The sequence below is a fragment of the Pezoporus flaviventris genome, unplaced genomic scaffold (assembly GCF_033815535.1).
Source record: "Pezoporus flaviventris isolate CSIRO_AGI_PZ_B2104156 unplaced genomic scaffold, CSIRO_AGI_Pfla_v1 ptg000090l, whole genome shotgun sequence".
Taxonomy (NCBI): domain Eukaryota; kingdom Metazoa; phylum Chordata; class Aves; order Psittaciformes; family Psittacidae; genus Pezoporus; species Pezoporus flaviventris.
In genome coordinates, this window is record NW_026892638.1 from 2,794,727 (window position 1) to 2,812,500 (window position 17,774).

The 17,774-nt window shown below is 37.7% G+C and overlaps 1 protein-coding gene across 1 annotated transcript in view; it reads right to left on the reverse strand.

Moving 5' to 3' along the window:
• Positions 1 to 6,546: 6,546 nt before the first annotated feature.
• Positions 6,547 to 17,774, reverse strand: part of TBCA (tubulin folding cofactor A) — a 29,742-nt gene continuing 18,514 nt past the window's right edge. Inside the window, 3 exon segments of the mRNA XM_061475744.1 lie at positions 6,547 to 6,859; positions 8,654 to 8,740; positions 14,776 to 14,881. Coding sequence (XP_061331728.1) covers positions 6,779 to 6,859; positions 8,654 to 8,740; positions 14,776 to 14,881 — 274 coding nt within the window. The 3' untranslated portion in view covers positions 6,547 to 6,778.

Sequence of the window (17,774 nt, forward strand, 5' to 3'; positions counted from 1 at the left end):
ACTTTTTTAATTAGGTAGCCTTTTTGATTGCTTATGGAGAGCTGTGGTGAAATTTATCACTAATTATGCTGGGGCAGGAGGAGGCCTCTGGATTATAGGAAGGATGAGAAAATTTTATTTCCTTTTGTTGAAATGGGGAGCAAGTAGTAATTGATATATAAATAATGTGCTTATTTTCCCAATTTCAACCTATTTGGCTTCTGTTAACCTTACTAATTGAGGCTCGCTCTATGCGTCATTTGGTTTCCTTCCATCTAATGTAACATCTTCAGTCAGGAAACAAAACTGTTGTAATATTGGAGTTTTCCTTCTTCCTGTTACAAGCAATGTCTATGCTGAGTTGCTCTAGATTTTGGATTTTGCAAGAGTTCAAGTGACGTTTGCCCCAGAATGCGGTATCCTAGAACATGCTAGCAAGTAATGTACAAAGTTCAAGTGCTGTTTTTTTTCACTGTGCTTGAATATGTGTTTAGAAAACTGGGGAAGGTGGCAGTTACCCATCTCTTGTGCCATTTCCTCTGAAGCCCTAAGTCCATCACTTGGATATATTGTGAGGTCTTTGTTACATATAATAACCAGCATATAGCCAAGACTGCATATGGAAGAGAACCCAGTAAGTGGTTCTCCTTTTCTGTTATCTATTTGTGGTGCCCTTATAAAGAGTGGATGCTCTGAGAGAACAGGTGGGAGGAGGGCTGTTAAGGTGGTTAGGCCATAAGCAGCATGTTTTCTTCTTTTCCTCAAGCTTGTAGTCCTGCTCTGAGTCCATACTGAGGGCGAAACTTTCAACTGAATTTGCTGCTTCCCTCCCAGTTGCTTCTAGCAGGCCCCGCAGTTCACTTCTGGTGCCTTACAAGCCCCATCCTTAAGTTTCCAGCTTCAGTCCAAACTTCTGGCCTCTTACCTTTCCCTGAATGAGTCAGTTGTGCACAAAATAAACATCATTGTCAAATGGGAATTTAACTCATTTTTGGCATTGCGTTAGTGATGAGTATTCAGAAATGTAAATAAAAAGGTTGGAAACCAACCAACCAAATCATCTGGACCATAACCTAGTCCTTTTGTTCAGAGCCATTTCCAGCTTTGAGTCCACTGTGTTGTAATGTACCAGGTAAAATTTGCATTTTTCATTTAAATTTGTTCTTACTGAAATGCAATCTAAACTTTCTCAAATTCATCAGAAACCCTTTGATTTCTAGTTTTGTCCTTTATGATACTGAACAGCCTTGTATCACCCACATATTTAATACACAGACTTGCATTTTCACCTCTTCTGCCATACAGGTCAGCTGAACAGAACTGCACCTTTTGAAGTGGCCAGACCCCAAATTCAATTTTAGTAGTAAATTTTTGGTAACTACGCAGTCTAGGAGGCTGTGCAGCCACCTATCCTACTATCCTGCTGATGTGGAAATTCAGAGGACCCTGGTCTATTGAGAACGAGTTGCCAGTAGTTAAGCATTTTCCTTGATCTAAACCCTTCTGCTTGCTTGAGATAAACCAGGAACTTGAATTCTTATTCCCCATGCCCACAGGAGAATGTTTTGAACCCTGGTGGCTGGGTATTAGGTGGGAGAGGTCTCAGCCTGGGCTTTTACAGCCAGTTCAGTCAGTGTCAGAGCTGAAGGGTTTCACCAGAGGTGCAGGAGGTGGGTTGCCAAAGTGGTATTGTTCTAAGGAAGTAGAGCAGCTTGGGGGGCAGGAGGAGGAGGGAGTTGTGTTTGTGAATTTTAATTTTTTCCTTGGTTTTTAACTGGCAGATCTGGATTCAAGCCTTTGTTTTATGTTAAGCAGGAAAGATTTGAAAACAGGCAGATAAGCCTTTCTTTGTTCTGATCTTTACATTTCCTGCAGGTTAAAAATTCTTGCATAGTTTATTGCCTTTTGTGAGTGCCATTATAAAAGCTCAAACTTTTCCCTTGCCTGAAAGTCAAAATATTATAGTGTTGCAAGTGTTCGTAGCACGGGGTATATTCTGATGCTCACAGATCTGCAGAATATCCATTTACAAAATGCATGCCCTTGGATTCAGTGGCACTATGCTAATTGGCTCTGCACTCTGCAGTCAGTCCCCTTTTCCTATCTCAAGGTACTTTGGAAGGCTTCTAAAAGGGATGTGCTGTACCACCTTTATCCTTTTCTGTGGATTTAACCCAAAATATCTATGTACAGTTAGCTCTTCCCTCCTGTTAAAGGATGGTGAAGTCTTAAGATATACCTTGTCCGTTTTTGTAGCTAATTATGTGCCTGCAGGATAGGCTTTTTCTGTTGGAAGTTAAGTCTTTGTGTCTGTTCCTTCTGGAGATGTGTTTCAGTGGATAAATCTCCTTTTAACTTGTGCTGTGTGATCTTAGTGAAATTCAGCTAATTCAACTCAATGAGCAATGTTTTGTCTGGATAAAAAAACAAACTAGAAACATTATTCACTCTCTTCCCTTTTATGCTAGTAAGCTGTGGCCAGAAATGACCTGTACATAGTGAAGCTCCTTGTGGAAGTGCTTTCAGACCTTACTGTGCTTTTCCCTCTTCCCCATATTACAATTTTTTTTTTTTTAAATAAAAAATTTCAGTTTTCTTATTTGTGTTGTTGGTTGGTTTTTAGTATAGTGCAACCAGTTACAAGAACAGATTTCCATATTTCAGTGAAGTGGTACCTGTTTGGCTAATGACTAAGAGGGTAAAAGGATGTGGTGGCAGCTGTTTCCTCTGCTTGTATTTTGGAAGTAACTGACATAAGACATTGCACTCTAAGCAGAAGTTCAGAGATGCAAATCCCAGACAGATGCAGCTTAGTTTTTGCAGTTAAAGCTGGAAGAATAGGGGTGAGGAAGGGATTTGTGGCTTAATGATGTGCTTCCTATGGTTCGTGCTGAAGTGTGGATGTTTCTTGGATCCTATTCTTAACTATTCAACAACTTTCAGAGAAAGTTAAATGTGTGTTTTTTTGGCTTTTTCTTTGGTTGTTTTTGTTTGTGGTTTTGGTTTGTTTTGTTGTGTTTTTTTTTTTTTGTGGTTTGTTTTTTTTTCGGGGGGGGGGGGGAGGAGTGGAATGTTGGGGTTTTTTTTGTTTTTTCCATACCTTGCTCCCAGAACATAAACACCATAAAACAGTAACCCAAACCATGGTGCTAATAAATTGCAAGGTTTGATTTTTGTGTAGAATTTTGAGGGACTTTATTTTGTGTTTTATTAAAGGCTTGTCAGAAACATTGTTTTAGAATCATGGTTACTTTTATGACTGAAAGAAACTTACTGTCAAAGAATCCTTGGTAAATTATCACTAGGTAAGAAAATGCTTTGTATTAATTAAAATCCAGAAAGCGACTGTATCCTGGGCTGCATCAAAAGGAATGTGACCAGCAGGTCGAAGGAGGTGATCCTGCCCCTTTGCTCTCATGAGACCCAGGAGTATTGTGTACAGTTCTGGTGTCCTCAACATAAGAAAGACATGTTGCTGTTGGAACAAGACCAGAGGAGGGCCATGGGAATGTTAAGGGGTTTAAACTTTAACTGTGGAAATTAAGGTTAGATATAAGGCAGAAGTTCTTTACTTGTAAGGGTGGTGAGGCACTGGAATGGGTTGCCCAAGGAAATTGTGAATGTTCCATCCATGGCAGTGTTCAAGGCCAGGTTGGACAGAGCCTTGGGTGACATGGTTTAGTGTGAGGTGTCCCTGCCATGGCAGGGGGGGTTGGAACTTGGCAATCTTAAGGTCCTTTCCAACCCTAACTATTCTATGATTCTATGAAAAAAACTTGGTAACATAAGAAAAGCAACTGGCCTGTAAATTAGCCAGTTATAAAAAATTACCTGAGTGTTGTGGTTATCTTTCAAGTGAAGGAAAAGAGGGCATTTTTTACACTCCTTTGAGTTTTGATTATACAGTATAACTGAGGACTTAAGAAATACTAATTTCCAGGTGAAGGTACCAACTTTATTCCATAGTTGTATTTGGATGCAGCACATCTTCTGCATTGAAGGGCAAGAATCTTAATTGCTCAAGGGTAAAATTAAAAGCAGATAGTAGTGAACAAATATGTAATCAGAGCAATTATAATTAATTTCCAAATTGTTATCATAAGTCTACTTTCTTCTTCTCAAATCACCTCTTTTCTTCAGTCAGGGTGTAACATCCACTGCTGTTCTGCTATAACCTCTCAGTAAAAAATACTTTGTTCATCTGGTAAACCATCAGGAAAATTCTTAAACCTCCTCAACAGAGGTATAACTGAAAGAACACTACCTCTGTCCATGGTGTAAAAAATGCAGCATGAAAACTGAGTGATAAATTAAGATATATCATTGTATGGAAAGGTAAAGACAATTCATCTATTTTAGACTTTGAATGGCATCAGTAATGCCAGTGATGAGGTAGAAAGAGAACAGAAGTCAAAAATGCTTCCTAAGACAAGAGAGGTCAAAAATGGGACTTTTCTCTTTTATGATGGTCTCTTGTATCTGCTAATGCAGACTATGAATATCCAAAAAGAGTAAATAAACTTGAAATCAGAAATAATATGGTATTACTTGATGTGCTACCACCTTTTGATTTTGGGGTCTGAGAGGGTAGCAACAATTCTGCTGCTTATACTTAGTTTTCTGCATTTTACTTCACTATGGAACCTGGATCCAGTCTAAATGATAAATGTTTTGACAGTAAAAATAATTATCTTTATGAATAATCTACATCTAGCCACTCACAGCTCTGCTGGAAAAATGCAGTCTACCATAATCTATCACTGGATCAACTACTCTGCTAGCATGAGTAATGCATGGCTTTGCCAAACAGCCTCCAGGGGCCAGTCCTATGTTATTGCTGGCCTGTCATAATTTTTTGATGTAGTTTTTACAGGTATTGTTCTACTGTCCTCTTAGAAGTTAAGACATTTCCAGAGGCATGTGAAAACAAGAAACCACTTTCAGGTATGAATTCATCTTGATTTTCATCAGTGAAGCTGGCTATTTTCTATACAACAGAACATGCACAGTCTTTTGGAGAACTTTGTAAGGAGAAAGAACCAGGGGAGAGTATCATCTTGCTTAGTGCAAGTCAGATGGAGCTAGAAAATAGCTTGGACAGAGAAGTATTAGGGGAAACATGAGAAACCACTCTACACTAGAAACTACTGCACCAAGAAACTTTTCCCTGGAGTCTGGTTTATATGGTAACTCCGCAGTCCCAAATGCCTTTAACTCTAAATGCCAGCTTAAAGCGTACCACAATACTTCTTTCCTTCAGCCGCTACAGGTCATGCCTCTTGTTTAGCTTCCATTCTGACCTGCATTTCTTGTAGTGCTCAGCAACTGTGCATCAGTTCTCTGTGGGTTTGTTTTCCAGAAGTGTGTATTTTTAATTCTGAAGAAGAGTAGTTTTTAAGTTCTGCTCTACCCAGCAGACTTGACACCCCCATCTCCTTTTTAGCTCAGCATTTATTTACCACATGCCACTCAATGACGGCAAACTATGCATGTACTCTTATGAAACCATAGTAGTGTCACAAAAAGTTTCACGTCTTAGCACTCTCTAATACTGGTGTGTGACCACTTCAAAAGCAGATCATTCTGCAAACATTCAGAAATCTTATGGTGTTGATAATCTGTCAGAGCAGTGTTAAGAGTAATGGAGAAGTAGACTTATTACTCCCAGTGCTCTTAAGGCACACAAATAGAGGTAATAAAACTGCAGTTTACCCAAACTCAAGCAAATTAACAAAAAGTATTCAATATAGCACCACACAAAAGGTACACTGTGCTCTGTGTTGCGTTTATAGAACATGCCAGAGCACTTTCAAGCTAGAAAAACTAATGTAAAAAGCTTTGTTTATCAGCAGAGCTTACCTTTTACTATTTAGAGAAGCTATTCTGAAAGAACCACAACTTTTGTATGTAATGGTTTAATGGTCTTCCAGGCAGATTAAGCACTGTTCCCTTACCCATCAGTTCTCTTTCATCTTCCAGGATTTGAGCCTTGTTCAAAAAAATGTCACTAAAACCAAGATGTTTTCAGGAAGAGCCTTTGGTCCATAACTCTTACCAGCAGATCCAACTGACAACATACTAGTCAGCTGCTAAATTCTGTTTCTTAAAAAAATAACAGAATTTTGATCAATGGTAATGGTGTGAATTTGGCTCTAGGAATCAATGCCAGGCAAATTGAGGGAGATTTGGAATCGGCTCTTAATTGTGTCTTGGGTGCAAAGATAAGGAGTACATACTTGATAATATTAGCGATAAATTGCATCATAGAAAAAAGATGGGTGATTTTGAAGGGTCATTTACTCCCTCTCCTCTTTCAGTACAGATTCTTATACTATAATTAAAATTATTGAAATTATTTCAAATATAAGGTGCTTCTAAAACCCATGGCAGGGGCTTGGAACTAGGTAAATCTTTAAGGTCCCTTCCAAGCCAAACCATTCTATTTCATTCTAACATATTTATTGGTCCCTCATATTCCTTATAGCTAAACTTTGATTCTTAGCATGAGGTGGTCAGATTAAGTTCTGTATATTACTTGCTACACCATTACACTTACATTAAATTGGCTTTTTACTTTTTTGTAGTATAGATCAACTGGAAATATTTATATTTTGTCTGAATATGGAACACACAGATGTTTCAGAACATCCTTTATTTGATGCATCTTGCAGTTAGAGAAAGGCCAGTTTGCATAAAGGGAACCTTAGCAAGTCAACAATAGTAATAGAGCCATAGTCAAACAAAAGTGTGGAATGGACTCAGTGCTAATGCATATAAAGAGAGAGTATTGAAAAACTTTCTAGGCTTCCAGCTTCACTGATTCCAGTATGGAAAGTGCTTCTTTATACTCTTCGGCTTCTTCCAATTCTTTTTCTTTTTCCTGGAATCAAAAGCAAAATTACTGAGTACTTTGAAAATAACTGACATATTAAATTTAAGAAGGTAAGGGGGGGGGAAGGTAAAAACAGGCTGGGAGAAGGCTGAAGCACTCAACAACTTTTTTGTTTCAGTCTTCACTGGCAGCCTCTCTTCCCTCACCTCTCAAGTGGACAGACCACAAGACAGGGATTGGGGGAGCAAAGCCACTCCCACTGAAGTGAAGGTCAGGTTCTTGACCACCTGAAGAATCCAAACCTACATAAGTCTATGGGACCTGACCAGATGCATCCCAGAGTCCCAAGGGAACTGGCTGATGTAGTTGTCACGCCAGTCTCCCTGACATTTGAAAAGTCCTGGCAGCCCGGTGAAGTCCTGGAGACTGGAAAATAGGAAACATTGCACCCATTTTTAAAAGGGTAGAAAAGAAGGAACCTGGGAACTAGCAACCTCTCAGCCTCACCTCTGTGCCCGCGGAGACCATGAAACAAATCCTCCTAGAAGCCACACTAAGGCACATGGAGAAGTGGAAGGTGATTAAAGACAGCCAGCATGGCTTCATCAAGGGCAGTTCCTGCCTGACCAACCTAGTGGACTTCTGTGATGGAGCGACTACATCAGTGGATAAGGCAAAAGCTACCGATGTCGTCTATGTGGACTTCTGTAAAGCCTTTGACATGCTTCCCACAACATCCTTCTCTTTAAATCGGAGAGGTATGGATTTGATGGATGAACTGTTTGGTGGATGAGGAATTTGTTGGATAATCGTACCACCCAGAGAGGTAGCAGGCATTAGCTCAATTTCCAAATAGAGATCAGTGAAAAGACGGTGAAAATATACCACTAGAAAGTTGATTTTAATAAAACCATTGAAGGTAGGTAAGCACAGAAAGCAGTTCTTGAGGACTTTTAAATTCTTAACCGTAACTACTCCATTCCCTGTTTTAAGTTTGTACAGCACACACTGTATGGATCAATAGCACCACTTCTGCATGATGCTGAAATCCAGACCAGTTAACCCTTAAGTAACTAGTTCAATAACTAGTACAGGCATACTACCTGAGGATAAGACACCTTAAGTTTTCCTTTGAGAAGGGACTTGCATTTCAGCCATCAAATGTGTGTGGGGCTTAATTTAGGGTATGTATTTTTAGCCTCACAGTAGCATTTACATTTGTAGCTGATTTCCTGATGAGAAGGCAGCTTTTTAAAATAAGCATCATGATGTCTAAACTTAGTATAATTTTAGTGATACTATTTGTATAAGAAACTCTTTATTCCTGAAGGTATTGTATCTTAAAAATGTGGCACTAGTGCTCACATCACTAGCAAAATGTAAAGCAGTACTTGGCAAGGACTTTGATGTCTTGTTTCTTATTCATAGCGCAATAAAAGTATTCTGAATGTTTCGGTTCACTAGAAGCATGTTATGTACATCTACACTATTTAGAAAACTACCTAAAGTAGGCGAACTCTTTTTTCTGATTATGTAACTAATACAGAAATTCAGAGTCCATTCTAGCAGTTCAATATATAAGAGTATGTTGAGTGTACATTCCATTAAAGACAGCTTCTAAAATTCTAACACACACAGGTTTTACAGACTGAAGACCAAGTCTCCAAAGACAGTTATCTAAAATGAAATATTGGTATGTTATAGGATACTAGTCTTGGGACCTATAAAAAGTAATTCGTCAGTCCTAATTTGCTGCAGTTGCACTGCAGACAAGCATATTTATCCGAGTTCATCAAGGAAGAGCAGCATTTCTTGATCAGTGGGTTATGGTGCCATACTTACTAGTAGCTGAGTAAGATCTGCATGTGCGGCTTCTAATCTGCGCTGGCAGTCTGGAATCATCATCTGCGACTCTTGTAAGAGCTCAATCTATGAAAATCAGAAGCCAATGAGATAAGAATGTATTCCAGATAAGAATATTTATTTTTTAAGGTAAGCCTTTACTCTGAAAAATCAATCTAGTCATCATCTAGGAATTCAGAGCAGTTGTACCTATTTCTGGAACAGGCTTTTTTATTAAAAGACACTCAGCATAATTGCTTAAAACTCTGTTAATTCATAGGACACTTCCATATACTTTGTGCTTAATTAAAGTATTAAGTGTGAAAAATTATTTAGAATATTTTTCTCTTGAAAAAAAAAAAAAGTATTGCCTGGTAAGCTTTCTGTACAGCATTTGTTAAAAAGGCTATTTAAAACAAACTTTCTCCTGCTGTCATGAAGCAGCTTCATCCAAAATGGGATCAGCTGGTTATATAAATATCTCCTACATCTTTTGGGTAATAAAGAAAAACACTGTTCAGATAATACCACATAGAGATAATTACTGCATGAAAAAAGTTATTGAGTTATTGATCACATTGTGTGCACACTGCAGGAGGCTCTGACTGAAAGACAAAGGTAAAGAAAAATGAAAAGCAAAGACCAGCAGGCTCATATTTTTGATGCTTATCATGCATAAAAAGTTATTACTTATCCTTGTGCTTCATTTTAGGAGAAAGATTATTCTCACCATGCACTTTGAGCAAAATTACTAAACTGGCACCCCACTGAATCTGAAAATCCTGCCTCCTCCTAAAGAAAACAACTACGGAGTTAAACAAGGGCATATTTATTTCATGGAACATTTCTGGATCCGAAATCAAACCACTAAGAAGAAAAGGTGTGCAGAGTTGTTCAGTAATATTAAATCTATTTAGAAATGAAAATCTGTTAGATATTTAAATATGAAAGCTCCTCTGCATCCAGGACAACCTGCAACAGAAGGCGTTCCCTTTAAATGACTTACTTCATTCTGTCATTACTATGTTGTATTCTCCTTTCAGTATTAATGCATATAGGAAGGCCCTCTGTAGTAAGACATTATCACCGTATTTTTTAAGTATCATATATTTAAGTTCTTAGTTCAAGTACTTTTTAAGAGAAAGGGTTTAAAAACTTCGTTTCCAGTTTTCTTTCAGAGGATCTAGGGTAAAACCTGTCTGATGATGCAAAGATGGGTGACAAATGTTAAAAAAAAAAAACAACAAAAAACCCCACACAAAGTTCTAGGTCTTGTTTGTATTATCACTTTTCTTTTACCCATTCATTGTTGGACTATTAAAAGTAAGACTAGCAACTCTGCATATTACACTTTCAGCAGTTAAGGAGTAAATAAAGGTTTTTAACTTCCATAGAACGAGGTGTACGGTAAACTGCTTGAGATGATGCCTTCTGCTTTATGTAGTAAAAATGTGTTCTATAAGGAATACCCACACAAGTGGGAGACAACCCTCTAGATGTAATGCCTCAGTATTTCAAAAGAGCTTTCTCTGCAGCTCTTCTTAGGTGAGGACTAATCTTGTTTCTTCTACAGCAGATTGCTTTAGGATATAAAAGGCATGAAGTCTGGAAACCAAAATATACTTACACCTGCCTAGATAAAAAGGAAAACAGCCTTTAGAAAACAAGGGGAAAAAAGTTCACAGTAATGATCTACCATCATCTAGTCTCTTTCAGATGATACATGAGGCAATAGAACCAACATTTGAAGGCATTTTTAATACCAGATATATGTTAGGAATAGAATTCTGTACTTAGTACAAAAACTTCCAAGTTGCTAGCTTTAAAGGAAGCAAACCTTACTTGTTAAGGATGCTGTCTAAATAGATACATGGGAGCATTAGACTCTTCATAAGCATTTCAACTGCCTCTTTACCTAACCAAATAGAGCTGAAGTTCAGATTATTAAAACAAAAACTATCTCTTTAAAAAATATGAAAATAACCAGACTGAAAGTGAAACTGTATGTTTCATCTAACCTTATTGTACTTGATTGGTGAGAGGAATGAACCTTTGTTTGTACCAGTCAGGTGGGGGCAGAAAGAAGGAAAAACGTAAAAAGCCAACTGAACTGGAATATTTCTCTGAGACAGAGAATATATAGACATTTTAAATTGAAAATGTTACAGAACATAACTATGTTTCTTTCAGAGAGCACGTCTCCAGTATAAAATTAGCAACAAATTATCATCTTCTACAGTAATTTTCCAAAACAACACACATTGGTTTCAAATGTATTTAACTGTTTCAGGAGACACTCTACCTTTCACTCAACAAAGCAAGAGAACTACTGCTGTTTTCACTGATACTTGTAAAAACCTGTGTGTTAGCAAGATGTACTTTATGTACTCCTGTGTACACTTTGTCATGCAGATACCAAATTATGTTAGATCCATTGGATACTTAATTCACTAGGAGATGACATCCTCAAGGAGTAATTTGGAACTGTAGGATAACTTTAAAAAAGTAAAAAATTATCAGTAAAAATTCTGGCAGTTAACAGTGAATCTACAATGCCACTGAAAGGAAACGAGGAGTTAGTACTTCCGGCTTTTCTCACATTCAGTAGCCTAAAAGCATTAGCTGGGAAAGGATGTTTATTTATGTATGAAACACCTCAACAACCACAGAAATACATAAAACTACTGGTTCCTATCATTAGTCTGCATTCTTAAGTGATTACAGTGAGAAAAGTTTCTATTACAGGTAAAGTCTTCATACACTGATAATCATTACAACTGTGAAGAAACTAAGTCTTCATTATGAAAACTCCACACAGAGATAAAATTGCACTACTTACTGCTACCAGTCAGGGCTCTTCGTGACCCTCCACAGAAGTATATGCAGAATTACACCTGGTGGAATATATCAAGTCTCAATATTTTTTCCTAATTTTTTCAAACTTGATAAAATTTTGTATAGAATACTTTTTAATAAAATTATTTTCAATTTAGTATTTTATTAAAGTACTTAATAAACCTTTTTCCTACAAGTCTTCTAGTTGAATATAAGTGTGATTTTGAGATAGGAAAGTTTTTATTTCATAGCCTACTTTTACCCAAATACTGCTCTTCAATTTTTATGGTCTTTTTCTACCATTTTGGTTCAAATTAAGTTCTAAATTTCTCATCTGCCTTAATAAATAAAAACCAGACAATAGCAGAGTGATGTTCAGGTTGTTGTTGATTTGTTGCTGGTTGTTTTTTGTTTTTTTTTTTTCCACATAAGCTGTGATGGAAACAAAAGGGCTTCCTTGCCTCAAAATGCTAGAGATTCTTTCACTCTGATATACAACCTACCACAAGTAGCTCTCACCCAGCTCAGACTCAGCTGAAGTACATGAATTGCAACTTGCAAGCAGTGCACATACAACCTGTGCCCAGGACAATAGCAATATAGGGGTGTTACAGGTGAATAGCAAGTGCTGACCCCTCAGGTATATGGCACAACATTGACTGACTTAAAAGGTCTGGCTTTATTGAAAGCATAGTGTTACCACGGTGGGAGCCACAGGACGCTGATGCTAATCAAAATGGGGAATGCAGCAGAGCCCTGCTTGGGGGTGAACAGTAAAACATGCACTGATTAACCTGTCATACACATACAATGGCCTGTTTTGCTCTTCAGTGAACTTGCTGAGGTATGGCAGGTGCCACTGTCCAAATTCCAACCCACCATCATGCTGCTGCCTGTACAAAGGTGGGAGCAGATGGGGGGGGAAGCAACATACCCTGGTTTACCATAACAATGAGATAACACAGGCCTGGGACTCTGCATATTCAGATGTGAGGAAGAGAACTATCCTGGGTTACCGTAACAGTCTTCTCATGCCCTCCAATAGGTTCTTCAAGTAATAATCTTGGTCAGTGAATACCAGCACTGTGATAAACTGTCCTTTATGTTTCTCTGATGTTGAATCTGGTCCTTGTTAAGTAAGTCTTTCTGTACAGTGTTAACAACTTCCAACTACCCCAGCTGGTCACTACCTCTGCTGGAGGCCACTGGAATTCACAGAAACAAGCTGCCCCACTGCATAAGGAGTTATGAGAAAAATACTTAGTCAAACTCAACTCTTGTTCTACAAAGGGACTGATCCCTCAGTACAGGCCAAACACAACCTAAAATCTACATATGCTGTAGGGACAGCAATACTAATTTTAAAGTACAGTTTTCCATAGTCACTTGTGTACTGTTAAACCATATGTTCTACTGCAGAGTTGTAATTAGTAAGCTAAATAAAAATATTATTACATTAAAAGGTAAGCATCTCTCCTTTAACCCTGGATTGATAAGTATGTACATACCTGATTTAGCCGATACCTCATTTTTTCATTATTGAAAGAAAGACTACAACCATATTTTTAAATACATAGTTATTCAGATTAGGAATTATTAACTAAAAGCAATTCTTAAAATGTGTAACCACAGATTTTTTTTTTTCCTGAAGAACATCTCAAAGTATTAACTCTATCCAAAACACGGTTCTGATCAAGCTCTCCTGTTAATATGTAATTTTCTTTGATTCTATAAAAAGAGTGTGCATTCTTTCTGAGCCTACAAATTCTTCATAACCTGAAATATTACCAACTTCCAGAATGAAAAGTGCACTAAAAGAAGAAGAACTGAAGGTGTCATTGAGGAAACTGATTGCTTTCAAAGTGAATCAGGCAATTTCTGAATGAATCGAGACTGTTCTCTGTGAAGGCTTTTGTCATTGGTCTCTGAGAATACCTTCAGGTACTGTGCAACATTTCATTTCACAGAAGAAGTTCACAGCCTCTGCTGGTTTTGACTTTGATGATATCTTGCAGGTCACTGCGGAAATACCACGGTGCAGTCAAATAATCTGATAAATGTGGGACACTAAAAATGAGAATTGCATTCATTAGTTCTTGTTAGCACCAGCGGATTTTCAGAAAGGCTACTGTTCAGTAGGATCTTGGTGTCTCAGACCATGGTGAGGCAGAAGAACAGCTCAGCCCTATAAATACAATTCTTATTTGTATACAAATTCTTTATTTGCATTTCTTTCCTACAGCATAACAAAAGCAAGGCTAGTCATACACACATGAACTGAAATCTGAACTTATTAAAAAAAGTTGGTTTAGCTTGTTTTAAAAGGTCTTTCTCCTCTCTTTTTTATTTTTATATTTGAGTATACTGAAACCTACTTTTCCACCATTTAAAAATGAAGATTGGAGAACAGTAGGTTACATTTTATAATGTATAATAGTAAAAAAGTTAAAATAATCTTAATTTACAGTTTCAGGTTCTCTGAAGACTTAAGAGAAAACAACTGGGAAATGCTTGGAAAAAGACCCAATCATAGTCAAAAGATTTAGTTGAAAGAATATAAAGGCCACAGTTAAGCACGTGTCACTCTTCAGTAAAGAATAAACACGAATCTCCCAAACCCAAGCATTTTCCCAGTTAGAAGGAAACTTGCCACTCTTTCTCCTGCCAAAAGGCTATATAACAACCATCTGCAGACACTATCCTTTGAAAACTTCCAAGAACAATTTAGTTGTTTAGTCATATTGTAACAGTGACATCAAAATGTACTCTTGAACAGATTAAACTATAGCATACACCTTGCTAGTTGGAAACTTCACTACAAACTCTAACATCTGGTAGGAGCAGTTGCATACCCATTGCTCTCTCTTTTAGGTCCATGATTTAACAAAAGGGACACTAGTATACTCGCTCAGGAGTTGAAATGTTTCATGTTCGTATTAATTATCAAACAGCCTCACTTCATTGTAACACCTGGATTTACCAGCAAGCAAGCACTTAGTTTACCTAAATGCCAGACCATGTATATATGGCCTCATACACACTGTTAGTGAGTGACAGCCATCCTGAAACCAAGTACTACATAATCCATAAGGTCTCCTTATAGTTTAATAGCTCTGGAGTACAGGAAGCTCTACAAATGCTTACTATGACTTTTATAATTGACACAATTTTAGTGTAGTACTTATATAACAGGAGTCTGGAAAAAGGTAGATTATTTTATTTGAGGATGACTATTGTTAAATGAAAGCAAAGAAGGATTTTATAAAACAAGTTTTAGGATATTTTACCTGCTTCTTAATTCCATAATCATCAGATGCTTCAGCTTTCATTTTTTTAATCTTTTCTTCTTGCTGTTTTACTTCATTTTCATACATAACTTTTTCTTTTGCCAATCTGCAATTAAATCAAGTGATTGTGTTAATCTGGTTATATTATAGTAATAAGTTACACTATTGATAACACAATTCTGAAAGTTGCAGACCTATAAGGTAATGAACAGTTTTACTAAATAAAGATTTTTAACCACTGCAAAAAACTGCATCTAGGAAATGCTAAGTTTAGCTGTGATGCATAATGATGCTTATGAGGATAATTTAAATTGAAAGTTTTCTTAAAGATTCTGTGTAGATTTACCCATATTGAATATCCTTAGAAAGCTATATCCTGGTACTTAATTTCAAATACGTAACAGAAATAGCTAAGATGCCTTGTAGATTGGATAAGTGCTAACAAAGGCAGTAGTACAGAGAAGAAAGCAATCTATCTCAGAAGTGTCCTCACATCACAGGTAGCCAAAATAAACAATATGAAATGTCTGCAAAGAAAACACTGTTATCATCAGCTATTAGATCAGCACTTGCCAGACCTTCTCAATATCATCCAGGTTCTGACAGTTTCGCAAGTGTCCTATATTGTTCCAGTCAGCTGGTGTTTCCTCTTTCATATTCAATACTAAATAACACCACTACACCTTCATTATTAGACAAATGACAGACATCCTTCTTAGTAGTAACACTGAAAAAAGTTATAATGTGTAACTGAAAAGAAAAAGCCCTTTTAGGTTCAAAAACTGTGACCCCAGAATATTTTTCTCCTGATTACTACATTTCATGCCATTAAGTGCATTACTTCCCAAACTAGTTTTCATACAAAACAATGTAAAATAAAATTCTGAAATTACATAGTAGCCTTAATCTTGTGTTCCTTTGAATATTTCTCCATTTACCTTGATGCTGATTTGGGGGTTATACACAAAATGACAGTTCCATAATTTCAATCATAGCCATTTTGTTTATGGCCTCTCTTTCAAAGGACTAGAGTCCATCTTTGAATCCTAATAATGGACCCATACTTCAGAATGGAATGCTTTTTTTTTTGCTAACAAGCAAAATTAAATGTTGAGAGCAATGTAAATACTTCTGGAGGTCAGAAGGGAATATTAAGGTGAAGTCTAGTCTGATGCCTTACAGTAATTTTCACACTGCAACCCATTATCCAACTTTATTATTGCTTGTTAGAATCACAGAATCATAGAATAGTTAGGGTTGGAAAGGACCTTAAGATCATCAAGTTCCAACCCCCCTGCCATGGGCAGGGACACCTCACACTAAACCATATCACCCAAGGCCTCCTCCAACTTGGTCTTGAACACTGCCAGGATCACCTCCTTCGATCTAGTGGTCACACTCCTTTTGATGCAGCCCAGGATAAGGCTGGCTATCTGGGCTGTGAGAGCACACTTCAGCCGGCTCATGTTAAGTTTCTCATCAACCAACACCCCCAAGTCCTTCTCCACAGGGCTGCTCTGAATCTCTTCTCTGCCCAACCTGTAGCTGTGCCTGGGATTGCTCTGACCCAGGTGTAGGACCTTGCACTTGGCATGGTTAAACTTCATGAGGTTGGCATCAGCCCACCTCACAAGCGTGTTGAGGTCCCTCTGGATGGCATTCCTTCCCTCCAGGGTATCAACTGAACCACACAGCTTGGTGTCATCGGCAAACTTGCTGAGGGCGCACTCAATCCCACTGTCCATGTCAGCAACAAAGATGTTGAACAAGATCGGTCCCAACACCAATCACTTGTTACTGGTCTCCAGGCGGACATTGAGCCATTGACTACAACTCTCTGCGTGCGGCCATGCAGCCAGTTCTTTATCCACTGAGTGGTCCATCCATCAAATTGATGTTGCTCCAATTTAGAGACAAGAATGTCATGTGGGATGGTGTCGAATGCAATTGTTACTTCAATTTTGCTGTTGCATCTTCCACTTTATTGCTTACATTCATTAGGTAAAACACTGGATCACGTAATGCTAGATCTGAACCAAAACATGCTCCCGGATCTTGGGAATTACAAAGTAATTTCTGATCAGTTAATTCAAGACCAAACTAAACATTGATATGCTACTGCAAACCTGAGAGCATGCCAAAGAAAATCCTTCCCAAACAAGAATAAGCATCAGATCAGCCCATGTAAGATTGTTTAAGGAGGACTTAACAGCCAAAATGGACACAATTACATTCAAGAAGCAAAAAATATATTATACAAATGAAAACAGGATAAATAAAGGCCTAGTAGAGAGAGCTTCATGGTCATGTTAGCGCACTAGAGCAAATCAATTCTTAATTTGTCACAGTTAAGTACCCTATTAGAATTTCTAGTGCTGAGGATGGGCTGAATGGTACTGGGGTGACAAGAACCTTTTATGAAGTGAAGCTGCTATAAAAGCATCACTGCAGTAGTATCTTGAGAAAAATTCCAAAGAGCATGTACTGATATTGCAACAGTAGGAACCTTCCCTGCTTTTATTAGGGCTTACATCAATCAAAAAAGTTTTTGCTAAAATAGCCTTAAGCTATGGCTCCACAACAGATGACATAAGTTAGGCTGTGACAACATGCACCTGAACTCATCTCAACGCTCATGGAGTCACACCATCAGAAAGGGCCTTCAGCCTTACAAAGAACCTTTAAGCAGCATACAGAGCATGTACTGTAGGTATCGATAAGACCAGTTTCTACAAGTCAGCCAAGTACTGGCTTTGAGAAGAGTACTAGGGAAAGACAACTTAATTACTACTAATAAAGACACTAAATCAGTGGCTGTAATTTCAACTACTGGAACTAGCTCCAGCATTAGTATCAGCAGATATCAGCAGAATAGAGGATTAGTTAATTGTTTGATCAAGGTTACTTGATTTAAATCCAGATAGTATTACTTGGTTTGCTATTTTTAGGTTCCAAAAAAGTTAATTTTAATCAACCTATGAGACACATGATTTTTTTTT